Source organism: Juglans microcarpa x Juglans regia, chromosome 8D (genome assembly GCF_004785595.1).
Source record: "Juglans microcarpa x Juglans regia isolate MS1-56 chromosome 8D, Jm3101_v1.0, whole genome shotgun sequence".
Taxonomy (NCBI): domain Eukaryota; kingdom Viridiplantae; phylum Streptophyta; class Magnoliopsida; order Fagales; family Juglandaceae; genus Juglans; species Juglans microcarpa x Juglans regia.
This window is the reverse complement of record NC_054608.1, coordinates 31,944,514-31,957,556: the sequence shown is the minus strand read 5'-3', so window position 1 is coordinate 31,957,556 and position 13,043 is coordinate 31,944,514. Positions and strand designations below refer to the sequence as shown.

General features: G+C 34.7%; 1 protein-coding gene across 2 annotated transcripts; it reads left to right on the top strand.

Annotated features, from left to right (window-relative positions):
• Positions 1–2,649: 2,649 nt before the first annotated feature.
• LOC121242536 (RNA-binding KH domain-containing protein RCF3-like) lies at positions 2,650–12,483 on the top strand. 2 transcript variants are annotated; one of them, XM_041140402.1, is made up of 10 exons: positions 2,650–2,787; positions 3,643–4,355; positions 5,615–6,061; positions 6,183–6,437; positions 6,677–7,018; positions 7,614–7,693; positions 7,786–7,897; positions 10,573–10,729; positions 10,900–10,949; positions 12,107–12,483. In XM_041140402.1, exons 2-8 carry the CDS (start codon positions 3,657–3,659, stop codon positions 10,714–10,716), a joined length of 2,079 nt encoding a protein of 692 aa, XP_040996336.1. In that variant the 5' UTR covers positions 2,650–2,787; positions 3,643–3,656; the 3' UTR covers positions 10,717–10,729; positions 10,900–10,949; positions 12,107–12,483. The 2 variants fall into 2 exon arrangements, with proteins under 2 accessions (XP_040996336.1, XP_040996335.1); XM_041140401.1 differs by having other exon boundaries at positions 3,636–4,355.
• The last annotated feature ends 560 nt before the right edge of the window (positions 12,484–13,043 follow it).

The following is a 13,043-nucleotide window of genomic DNA, read 5'->3' as shown; positions in this document are numbered from 1 at the left end:
CGTTGCTTTTGAGCCGTATATAGTTTTTTAATAAGAGTGACGAAATTTCTAATTTTATTGGCAACTCTTTCTCTTACGATGGAGGAATACATTTTACAAAACGGAAGGAATATTAGGGGTTGCATAAATCTCCGAAACCAAAGCCCCCTTAAAAACTATATATTCTAGGAAATTAATCCGTTTAGATACATAAATACTTTCAATTCATCTTATCTCAGCTCAACATTACATGTTTTCAAATTTTTATATAAAATATAATAAATAATTCAACCTTTTCAAATTCTAAAACAATAATAATATTAAAAATAATATTCTAACAATATTTTATTCAATTCATCCAAAACCATCTCATCTCATCTCGTCTCACTATTCAAATGAGATTTAGAAAGAAGCATTGATACTAACAACTCCTAAATTTGCTAAAATATCATTCAAGCAGACATGATTTTTTAATTAATATATTCTTGCAATTGATCTTTTCTTCTTGGGCGGGAGGAACAACAGGCAGTAAGAAGAGAATTGTTTATGGTGAAAATAATATTTAGCCAATCCCAGATTTGGCCAGTTTATAAATCTTGAGCTAAATTTACTATTCATTTTTTGAGTCTATTATAGTGAATTTTTATGCAACCTAACTAAACTTTAATCGAAATTTAGTTAAATTGAGTCCACGACTAGTGCTCTAACAACTCCTAAATTTGTTAAAATATCAGCCAAGTAGACATGATTTTTTAATTAATATATTCTTGTGATCGATCTAAAAGTGAAACAAAATGTCGAAGTAAAAGCTACCAAACATGATTTTTTTTCAAATAATCATTTAAGCAATACAAATTAAAAATCATATAAATTAAATTGGATAGCTCAAAAAATAAACAAAACGAAGCTAGTTTATTTTGGGTTTCAGGGAATAAAATCAACAAAAACTCTCATATATTTCTTCAGATTTATTTATTTTTTTAAAAATGGAGAAGGCCAGGTTGGAATTTTTTTTTATAAGATCTTGGGAGGCCAATAAAAGTATTTTCATGTTTTAAGAAAAAAAAAAATCCAAAACTTTTAAGGGAAGTCTCATTTGCTTTCAAAACCGTTCTTATCTCATCTAGTTATTACAACTTTATCAAATTCTTACATCAAATAAAATAAATAATTTAACTTTTTCAAATCTCAAAATAAAAATAATATTAAAAAATATTATAATAATATTTTATTCAATTTTTAACTTTTATCTCAACTCATCTCACTTCATCTGTGAAAACAAACGAGACCTAATGAACTAACAAGTTTTAGCTCTTGAGATTTTTTTTTTTTTTTTTTAATGATTGACATTTAACAGAAGAAGAACCTGCAACTATATGTTCTTGGTTGGCTTCTCCTGCAATTTTTATTTTATTATAGTTCATTTTTGGTGAGAGAAAGAAAGATAAATGGCTCTCATATGAATACTTGTATGGATTAATATAGACCAGACTCCAAAGGCAGAGCTCAATTCAATCCTTTGAAATTAAAGCCCGGCCCGTCTGGCTTAACCTTGCTCAGATCAACTTTCGTCTCCTGCTCGGCAACCCCAGCCATCTAAGTAGTGTTTGCAGAGCAATATCCATGGTATTGCCCAAAAACAAGCCCAGCCATCAGGGCCGCCACCCTTGCGAGCCTCCCATTGCAGCATCACCTCCGTGGCCGCCAGTTTCTAATGACCATCAAAACATTTAAAACCTAGCAAGAACTCCAAATAAAAAATTAAGTTTCGTCGGAGGAATACATGTATTCAACTTACTTAGCAAAAGAATGTTTTTTTTGTTGGGTAAAATGAAAGAGAAATAATATTTGTAATTTTAGAATGTGTAAATTTTGTATATTCTCTCTCTAAAAAAAGTGATTAAATGTGTGACTTATATATGAAAAAATTATTTTTTTAATAATCGATCGTCCTTTTGAAAAAAGGAGTGCACTATGTACCTAGGATTATATCTGGTATTACTCTAAACAAAATAGTGTAGTCATTTAGGCTTTTGTTTATATTTAATTACATGAGCTCTTCTACTAATCATTCATATATCACATACCAGACTTGTTCTTTTATTTATTTTTTGTTTTATTCTTACTAAATTAAAGAAATTCTTCTACGCAGCATTCATACATCACATATTTGATAAGAAAAAAATTAAAAAAAAATCATATTTAGTGTGTAGTATAAAGATGATGAATAGAATTTTTTTAATTACATTAATACGCAAATAATACAATGCAATTCATTGTTCTTTTAATCTTAAAACTTTTAACATGAATTGTAACACTTACTAATTAAAAATTATTTATTAATTTATGCTAATCTTCTAATAATGTGATATTATATTAAAACAACGAAAAAATATGAATAAAAAGATAATAAATAGTCATATTTATAAGGAGATTAAACATTAAAATTATATGATAAGAGTGTTTGGATCGAGAATGATAGTTATGCAAAATTAATTTTTATTTTTAATAGTGTCATATTTATATTTAAGATTATAAAATGTGTTGTAAGTGTATTATTATTTTATATAGATTTTCTTTAAACTGAAAATACTATTTGAAAAAAATAAGAACCGGGTCGAACTTGTCCGACCCGTATATCGATAAAATAACCTTAACACGTTAGGGATTTTCATTTCCCTGCCTTTTCTTCGTTGTGCAGAGCTATTCAATTTCCAAGCGACCAAAGAAGAAGACGCAGCCCAGAAGTTCCATCCACAAATACGAGAAACGGATTCTGTTTGATTCCTCGGAATCACATATACTCCTGTGAGTGACTTAGTTTTCTAGCTCCGGATATTGTCGTTCTTTTCCATTTTCTCTCTCTGTGTCTGTTCAAGTAGAAGTTCGTATCGGTTCTGTTGCTGATAAATAGAGAGAGAAAGAGGAGGAAATGGGGTTTTGAATGTATTGGATAATGCTGTCTTGGTTTGGGTAATAGTGGGAAGCTGACCCCACTGAAGCCTATGTCGAGGTTTATATCTCCTTGTGCTTCATTGATAGTTATAATAATCATAGTGATATCATTTTCTTGTGGAATGAGATTTCCACATTTTCCTCTATTTTCTTGGCAACCATACAGAGGTTTCGTGATTGTCTACTCATTCCTTTTTTTCCTAAGCAATTTACGAATTCTTTTTAATTGTTTTTGTCATTGCTTTCTTTATTTCATCTTCTTCCTAAGCTATTATCCGTTTCTGTTTAAAATGTGAGCAATAGTTAGAAAGTAAGCGTCGTAACTTAATTTATACAAGTAATTAACTAATTAGATTGTGAGATATACTGATAATTTTATTAGATTAAGTGTTTGGACATATCTTTGTAGGTTCATTTTGGGTATGCTGGCTCTTTTTCCGTACATTTCCCAAACGGGAAATAGTTTTCGTGTATTCCTATTCAGATGGCTGGTGAAATAATATTTTTCATTTAGAAGTAACATATTGCTGATTGATATATGGACTTCACGTTTTTTACTTATAATATATATATCTATATGGACTTCACGATATCTGCTTTGGAAAATCAATGTTTCTCGACTTTTTTTTTTGTTGGTTATCCTTTTATTTTTCTTTTCATTTGTTTTTCCGTTTATATTATTGATTGGCTACAAATTGCAGCGAACAGGTTTGATAGTAGATATGTCTGTTCCATTGACACCTTCTAAAAGACCGCATGATCGGAACCTTGCAGAGCCGAATGGAAAAGGAAAGTGGCAGAAGGTACAGAATCAACCCGTGAAATCCTATCTTGGAAGTGCTGTCTTCCGTTTGTTATGTCCTGCTTTCAAAACCGGTGGCGTTATTGGAAAGGGGGGCACCATCATATCTGAAATTCGACAACAAACTGGGGCAAAGGTCAGAGTTGAGGATACTGTACCTGGTTGTGATGAGAGGGTAGTTTTTATCTCAGGTTCTGATAAAGAGACTGAGGTGGCTACTGACCTGAGCCAGGAGGATGGTGGTGAAGAGACAAACAAGGATAAAGAGAAAAATGATGAGATGGAACAGAGTCAGAACAATGAAGATAAAGAGTCTGATACTGTGGGAGATTCTAAATCTGATAAGGGAACTTCATCCGTGCAAAAGGCCCTTTTACTTGTTTTTGAGAGAATAATAGAAGGAGAAACAGAGGCAGGTGGAGGGGAGGAAGACACTCAAGACAGCAGTAAGTCTTCAATTGTTTTGAGGTTACTCGTGTTTTCCAGTCAAGTAGGCTGCCTTTTGGGAAAGGGTGGCAGTGTAATCAAGCAGATGTCATCTGAAAGCGGGGCACAAATACGGATCCTTCCCAGAGACAAACTTCCTCTGTGTGCATCAGTTACTGATGAATTAGTTCAGGTAGTTTTGGATAACATTATTGTTATTTAGTATATTTTTTTTGGGCTATGCCTAATTACTTGTTCTACTAAAATTTTATTTTACTTATTAAAAATAAATTTAGTATATTTTAATGGGTGACCAGGGGTATTTAACTTTCTCATCTACATTTTATAAGTTTAGTTAATTCTACTTTTAATTGGTTTTTTGCTATTTGCTTTTATGATTGGTAGTTTTCTGCTATTTGTCAATTCAACTTTATATTATTATGCTGCCTCTGGGCTTTTACCTGAAGTTGGTGAGGTTTTCATGATGCCCTACAGTTTTTTTTTATCGTTTTGTTTAGTTGACAGAACGGACATGTTAGGCCTTTAAGCTCCATTGGTGATTTACTGTAATATATATCTTCTTGAAGCCCTAGTTTTGCCTAAAATTTGACAAACTCAAATAAATAGTGGAGAGCTGACAATCTTGTTCAGAAAATCTTTTGGCCTTTGGGAGGTTAAGCAGTAATATAAATCCAATATGTAATACTATCTGTCCTGTTAAATCCTTGGTTATTTTTTGCTGACTGCAGGCGCTTTTTGGCTGTAGCTGAAGAGTTTGCAGCTTTATTTGCATTTGTCTGCTTGAAAAGCATATCCAACTTTATCAGTACCAAAAATAACAGCTATGATTTCCAGATTACATATATTCTTATATTGGAAATACTTTAGCCACAAAGGGATTATACAATAATAAACCCACAAACTGACGTGGCTTGATGTGGTACGTCAGATTGTAAAGTTACTTTTATTGTTGAGTAGATATAATGAATCCCATAAAGCCAATTCAGTTTGTGAGTTTACTTTTGTGTAATTTCTTTGTGTCAATAGTTGTTCTCTTCTTAAATGTGGGAAGGGGACATATCTCATGGCCAGATCTATATGGTAAACCAACAGGAAGGACAGCCTTGAAATAAAAACTGAAAATCACATTCTTTAAGAAGTAGTTGTCAACTCTGTAGATTTGTTCTAATTGTTCAGTCATCCCTTTATGAGTAGCAAACCATCATTGACACCTTGCATCTTCATTACTTTTTTGTCTAATTCCTAAATACTGCTTAGTGAATTTGAAGGACTTCTAGAAATCCAAGTTTAACAGTAGCAGCCATGGATACTGCCTTGGTTCTTGGAAATAAGTCCACATTTGGGATTTATTTCTAGGCAATTTTGTCTTGTTTGAATGTAATTGATGCTTGAGATCTTATTTGTCCCATGTATTCTCTAAACTCATTGCAGATAAGTGGGGAAGCTGATGCAGTTAGGAAAGCTCTTCAATCTGTTTCTCAGCAGCTTTTGGAGAATCCGCCTAAGGATCATGACCCTTCCCCTGTCAGCTCTTCAGGGCCTCCAGCACATTCATTTGGCCATCAACCTCCAAGGCCTGATGTACATCCACCACCTAACCGATCTTTTGCTTCTGGACCACGCGATGTTTCTGACTATCATTCTGCTGTTCCCCCTCTGTTTGCTAAATATCATGAAAGTGGTATCCCTGGTCGAATGAAACCTTCACAGGATATGCTAACCTTCCGATTAATGTGCCATAATGAAAGAGTAGGAGGCGTGATTGGAAAGGGAGGAGCAATCATAAAGACACTTAAGCAGGAGACAGGGTGTGAGATCAAAGTAATGGAAGCTGTGTCTGATTCAGAGGATCGTGTTATTGTCATATCTGGTCCAGTGGTATGGTTAAGCCTGATAATATATCATAACATTTTATATCTTTATTTCCTCTTGCTGAATCTTTCCTCTTATCACTTCATGGACAAAGTTTTAGCAGTGCTGACCACAGAAACTATTGCAGCACCCGGATGATAGGATATCTGCCGTGCAAGATGCTGTTCTTCGAGTTCAGACAAGAATAGTGAGGGCTATTCCGGATGATAAGGATCAGGGTGTTTTGGCGAGGCTTCTTGTTTCCTCAAATCAAATTGGCTGTCTCCTTGGCAAGGGTGGTTCCATCATTGCCGAAATGAGGAAGTTATCCCGGGCACATATTCGCATATTGGGGAAGGAACAGATTCCGAAGTGTGCCTCAGAAGATGAAGAAGTAGTTCAGGTGTGTTTGTGTGTATTCCATTGAGCGAGGTTGGACCCTTGAAAACCTATCAAGATGTTTTGTTATGGCACATCATTCATTTGAAATTTATCATAATTTGTTTTTTGACGTATGATCAATTACACGGAGATGTTGATAAAGTATTTAAACTTTCCAAAGGGCATTCTAAGAACCTATTGTTTTTCTGGTTATTTTTGCGCTTATCATGGTCATTGCTCATGCTGTTTTTGCTTTGACAGATAAATGGAGAATTTGAAGCAGTTCAAGAGGCTCTTTTGCAAATAACAACTAGGTTGCGCCATCATTTTTTTCGTGATGCCTTTCCATCTATTAATTATTCTTCAAATCCTGCATTTGTGGATCAAGTATCTCCTTTCCCTTCATATATGGGAAGGAGGGAACTCTCGCCTCCAGGAATGTATTCTAATCTAGGCCCATCATTCCACAAGTTTGATGCTGTTGGTGGTGCACCTCCACATGGTGGTTTTCATCTCCATGATGATCGTTCTCCCTTCATGCACAATATGCATCGGCTTGGTGGCCCCCCTTATATATCTGAACGAACGCCATGGGGTCCTCAGGTATTGAACTACTATGATAGTGTTTTTTTTGAAAGAATTGCTTACAAGTTTTTTCTGGCTGTAAATTTGAATTTTTTTTTTTTTTTGTTGTGATAAGTAAATTTCTATAACTCGCTTCTGGTACTGTTTCTTAAAGTTCGGCAGCATAAGCTTTTACACTTCTTGCGTATGAAGCGAAGCACTATGCTTTAGTTAAAAGAGCAATAGATACTAAAGAATCTTGCCACCCGTGTACTAACCAACCAACCAAAACAAAAAGCAGCTCTATTCTAACGATCCAAGGAAATCAAAAGCCACATCTGTGCTTACACCCCAAAAGGATTAGTCAATGTTACAATTGGAGCATGCATAGGTGATGCTTTTGTATATGTCCCATGTTCTAGGACTCTTGCCTATTCTTATGATTAATAGAATTTTATTTACTGATAAAAAAAATGTTATAATTGGAGTACTTTGGAATCATTATAAAGGGTTTGAACTTCTCATTCCCAAACAATGTAGGATCTCCTTCACCCCCTTTCTTTACACAATCACATAGTCTGAGACTTCTATGTAAGTTGATAATTCCTTATTCTATTCCTTAACTGGCTTGTAGGGACTAATTGAAGGTGGTGGCCCCATGGGCTTTCCAGAATTTGCTGGAGGCCCCCAAAAAAGATTTATGGGTTTTGGCGGGTATGTACATTGTACCCTTTTTTCCGATTTGTTTTAATTACTGTCTTAGATTTTAGTTTTTGGTTTCTTATTGCATTTGTTTATCAATTTAGAGGAAGCCAACCAGCTATTATAACAAGCACAACTCTTGAAGTTGTTGTTCCTAGTTCTCTTGTTCCAACAATTTATGGAGAAGACGGTGAATGTTTGAGGCAAATTCGTCAGGTCCATTCTTTTGTCTGATGATTATTTCTAGATTAGATTTATGTGATCAAACTTTATGCTTCTTGGTGACACATTTTTTTTTATATATAAGTAAGAGCTAAATTTTATTGATACGAATGAAATAGGCATAGCCCGTGTACACAAGAAGTATACAAAAGAACACCTAAATACATTCTAGGATCGATAGATTAAAGACAGGAAAACGTGAGCATTGTTTCCATTAAGCACAATGGCTGAAAACCAAAGCAATAAAGTGTGTATAAAAAAATTCTGAAGCTTTGTCGTTGTGCGTTCTCTATCTGCAAAGCATCGCTCATTCCTTTTTGACCAAATACACCACATAATGTACAACGGAATCATCTTCCACACTACTGCCACTTGAGGACAGCCTTGAATCTCCTTCCCAAAAGCCAAGAGATCAACCACTCTCAATGGCATTAACCACGCGACATCAACTCTTCTAAAGATCTTATTCCACAACATCCCTGTCACCTTACAATGCAATAATAGATGATCCACTGATTCTCCCTGCTTTTTAGACAAATAACACCAATCCATCCCAATGAGCCCCTTCTTCCTCAAATTGTCCGTAGATCCTCTCAAGAGTAGCAGGCCATACAAAGAAAGCTACTTTAGAAGGCACTTGGGACCTCCAAATATTCTTCCAAGGGAAGGGAACACTACCTTGTGGTGCCAATATTTTATAATACGCCTGACTGTACACTTCTTGCTGCCATTGGATCTCCACTGCATCCTATCCCCCTGTGCTATAGTGTTTCCCATGGAGTATATCAACCTGAAAAATTCTGAACAGTGTGCAAATTTCTAATCATGAATATCCCTGTTAAATAGGACATTCCAATGGTGAGAACAATGGGGAAATACCGGCAAATCCACCACAGTAGCCTCCATGTTAGCTGCAATACGATAGAGAGCTGGAAATACCCCATCAAGAGCGTGATCTCCACACCAAACGTCATGCCAAAACTTGATTCTAGTATCCTCTCTAGCCACAAAACGGATATGATTTTCGAAACTCTGCTATCCTCTCCTATTAAATTTCCATAAGCCCACGCCATACCCCCTCCCTTCTCTCTCTCATTAGAACACTAGCCCCCCAAGCACTTCTGTATCTAAAGTCAATAATTTCCTTCCACAGCGAATTCCCCTCCAAGTGGTACCTCCATAACCATTTCCCTAACAAAACTTTATTGAAAATCCTCAAGATGCACTCCCTGGCCACCATTAGTAATTGGGGAACAAACTTTATTCTAGTTAACAAGATGAAATTTTGTTTCCTCCCCCACTCCCCCCACATAAAAGCCCGAAAGAATTTCTCAATTCTATTCACCACCCCTGCATGCAAAGGAAATAGAGATAAAAAATAGGTGGGGAGGTTAGTTAATGAGCTCTTAATCAATGTGAGTCGGCCCCCTTTTGATAAATACAACTGTTTCCAACCGGTCAACCTTTCATCTACATTCTCCACAACCACATCCCACATAGCTCTAACCTTGAAAGTCGCCCCCAACGGAGGCCCAAATATTTCATAGGCAAATAAGACACTTTACAATCTAGAGGGCTCACCAGGTTGTTGGTGAAACACATTTATGATGTAGAATTCCCTTTATGCAGGTGAGTAGGAACCCCGCTAAGGGTGCAAATCAGTCGGTCCGGTGATGGACCATCATTTTCTAGGACCGAACACCCATAGGGACTGGACCGGACCGGACCGGACCCGAGTGGTAGCTATCGGTTCGTTCGGTCTGGTCTAATTATTTTTTTATTTTTATTTTTTTAAATCAATTAATAAAAAAATTTATTTAAAATACTAAATTAAAATTAAGTGACCTATTAATGTGGATTATGTAACTAACTCAATAAAAAAACATTTTATATGGTCAATGATAATAAATTAGATGAAAATTACATTATTAATTTATATAATTACTATATAATTAGCTAAGTTAATTGATATTATATATTAGTTAATTTATAGAATATTAACAAGTGTTAATAACATATTTAAAATTTTATATTGTTAATGGTGATAGGTTAGATGAAAATTACATAATAAATTGTACAATTATTATATAAATAATATATATAAAATATATTTTTTATTTTTATTTTTCATTCGGTCTGGTCCGGTCCGGATCGGACGGAAACTTTTCAGTCATCTAAAACATGGACCGAGACCGACCAATCTCAGTCTCGATCCAGATTGAAACGACTGGTCTGGTCTGGACCGACCGTTTATCACCCCCAAACCCCCGCTAATATGTACGGAAAAAATCATGTCATTTAGCATGTTCTATTAATTTTGGATGTATTTTGTGTCCCAATTGTACCAATCCACTAGCCGTGATTAATTTACTTGCCTTTAAACAACTTGCACACACATGATGTAACAGGGTAATGATTATGATACACTTACAACTATTTTACAACCCATTTTATAATCAACCAATGCAATCATGCCACTTCACTAAAAATGAATTTCAATTTTACAAAACTGTCCTTCATTTCATATAGAGTTGTAAGATAGTTGTAAAATAGTTTTTTTTTATATAAGTAAGATAGTTGTAAAATAGTTGTAAGTTGATCATTTTCCTAACAATAATAGTTGTCTATTAATAGCTTTATCATATTCAATATGGCCATCACTGTTTCAGATCTCTGATGCCAAAATCACAATTACGGATCCAAAGCATGGAGCAGTGGAAACCATGATTATAATCTCTGGAACACCCGAACAAACCCATGCAGCACAGAGTCTTATTCAAGCATTTGTAATGAGTGAGACTGAGACCAGTTGATCTCTTCATTCAGGTAGGAATGCTGATGAGCATAGATGAGCTATCCATATGCTCATCAGCAGACTATGTAGCACATATGATGTAAAAGCACTTTTTAAAATTTCTTCTGCTTTTTTATAATTCGCTGAAAAGCTCTGATGCATGGCAGTTAACATATGTTAATTCAACATGATGGTAATGCAGTTAGAGGATCTTGAAGATTGGAGTAGCCAGAGTTCTAATATAGCTGTTCTGTGAGTATACTGAAACTTCGATGAACTTAACAAGAAACATATGAATCTTTGCAGACCCATTACTCTCTGTTGAAATCATGCTTTTTTAATCTCACCTTAAGGTATTTACTTATGTGAAAAGCATACCTTCTCTATCTCACTGGAAGATATAATGAGCCATTTGAATTGTACCTTTGATGTCCATGCTAGTTGGGTATATCCTTTTGTGCACTTACTTGTGTACTAAGGTTGTCCTCTGTGCTTCTAATAATGTTGCATTTCTTTTATATATGTGTGTGTGTGTGTGTGTGTGTATAACGAATAGTCTAGATGAAGCAAATGCTTTTTATTGTGTATTTGCTGTTGTAAGTTAGGCAACTGTGTGCCATGCGCATTTGTAATATTGGCAACACAATTTTTCCTACGTATTTCAGATAAATTCTTCACTGGGATGTTAATTATATTATCTTTTAAGGTTCCTGATGCAATTTGGTAAAATTAAAAATCGTATAATTTGTTTAAATGATATTTGTTTTACTCTTTTTCCCCCTAACGCAGTTGCAGTCCTTAATGGTTATTACTGAAAAACAAAGGCCCTTCTCTCTCTCTCTCTCTCATGAAGGCTATTTTTTTTTTTTGTTTATATGTAGTCGTGCAGTTACATTTGGTTGTGCAGAGCATGCAACTAGGGCTGCCCTGTATTTTGTGAGAATGTTTTGTATGTTTAATTTGTTTGTATAATAGTTTTCCATATACAATGACAATTAAAAACATCTATTCATGAATTTGCTATCGGTAGTGGCAGAAAATCTGTATCAACTCTATTTTTGGTGATATTTTTTATTATAAACAGAATTGGAGGGGGTAATCTTTATTACTGATGATGGGTTCTTCTCTGTTTTGGATGTACGCGATTGTCAAACCTAGTAAATTCTTGTGGGCTTCCTGTCTTTTATTCTTAATACGTGATTTTCATAATAGGTTAACTTTGCCAATTATAAAAATCTATAGAATTTCTAATGCTCACATTCAATTTGTTCATAATTTTCTTTTGGAGTCGCCGATCATTAAAAAAATTCTCTTTTGGGTTTTCCTCATTCCTTCCATTTGTATCCCTTCTCTTCACGCTCATGGTATTTCGATGACTGTAGTTAGTGAAAAGCTGCTTCTACATGCAGGTACATGGTACCTTTTATTTGATTTTTTCTTTTATGATTCCGGATGGATGATGGATCCATTACAATATGGTTGCTGATTGCAAATATATGTGCTGGGGAACCATTTAGGTCATGATTATCTTGCAAATGTAAAAGCAAACATGCAGCAGCAAAGTGAACATGTAATCTTCGGAAGATACGGTACTCCTTTTTGCAAGTGAAGATATGCTAGTTTGTAGCAAAATTCTTCCGCTTTTGGAATGTATTATTCTTGAACTGCATGAAGTTTTCTCTCTCGATGGTGTGGATTAGTAGATTCATGTGAACTCTGATGAGTTATGTAGGCTAGTTTCTAGTGGAATCGATGATTATTAATCTTTTCATCGTTTATGATTGCACTGAGGGTTATGATATCTCTCTTGAAAATCAACCTAAATCGTTTGCTTGTTGTCTACACTCCTAACCGAAAGCAGCGGCAACGTGGTGACGGTGTTTCAGATTGGGGGTCGAGTACTCGAGTCTCCTTGGGTGTGTGAATAAATTTATTAAGATAGCAATGTTCTTACAGGCACAAAAATTCATGTACATGTTTTACAATATTAAAAGAAAAATACCCACTTCACCTCTTGAGTAAAATGCTAGCCTGGGCTCGATTGTAGCTGAGCACACAAAAATTACCATTTAAAGAAGAGCAATGCTAAACAATCTCTCCGCACCATATTTTTAAAATTTTTTTAATATATATATCTTTTTTTTTTTGTTTATTCTTTTTAAACTAATTCAATTTTTCTATTTATTATTCATATATTAAATATTTGATAAAATAAAATAAAATTAAAAATTAAAAAAAGTGTGGTGTGTGGAGGTTGTGTGAATAGTAGAAGGTTGTGTAGATTTTTTCTTTAAAGAAAGTGTTAAACCTGGTTTCAAATTGCTGCATACCTTATCTTAAGAGTAA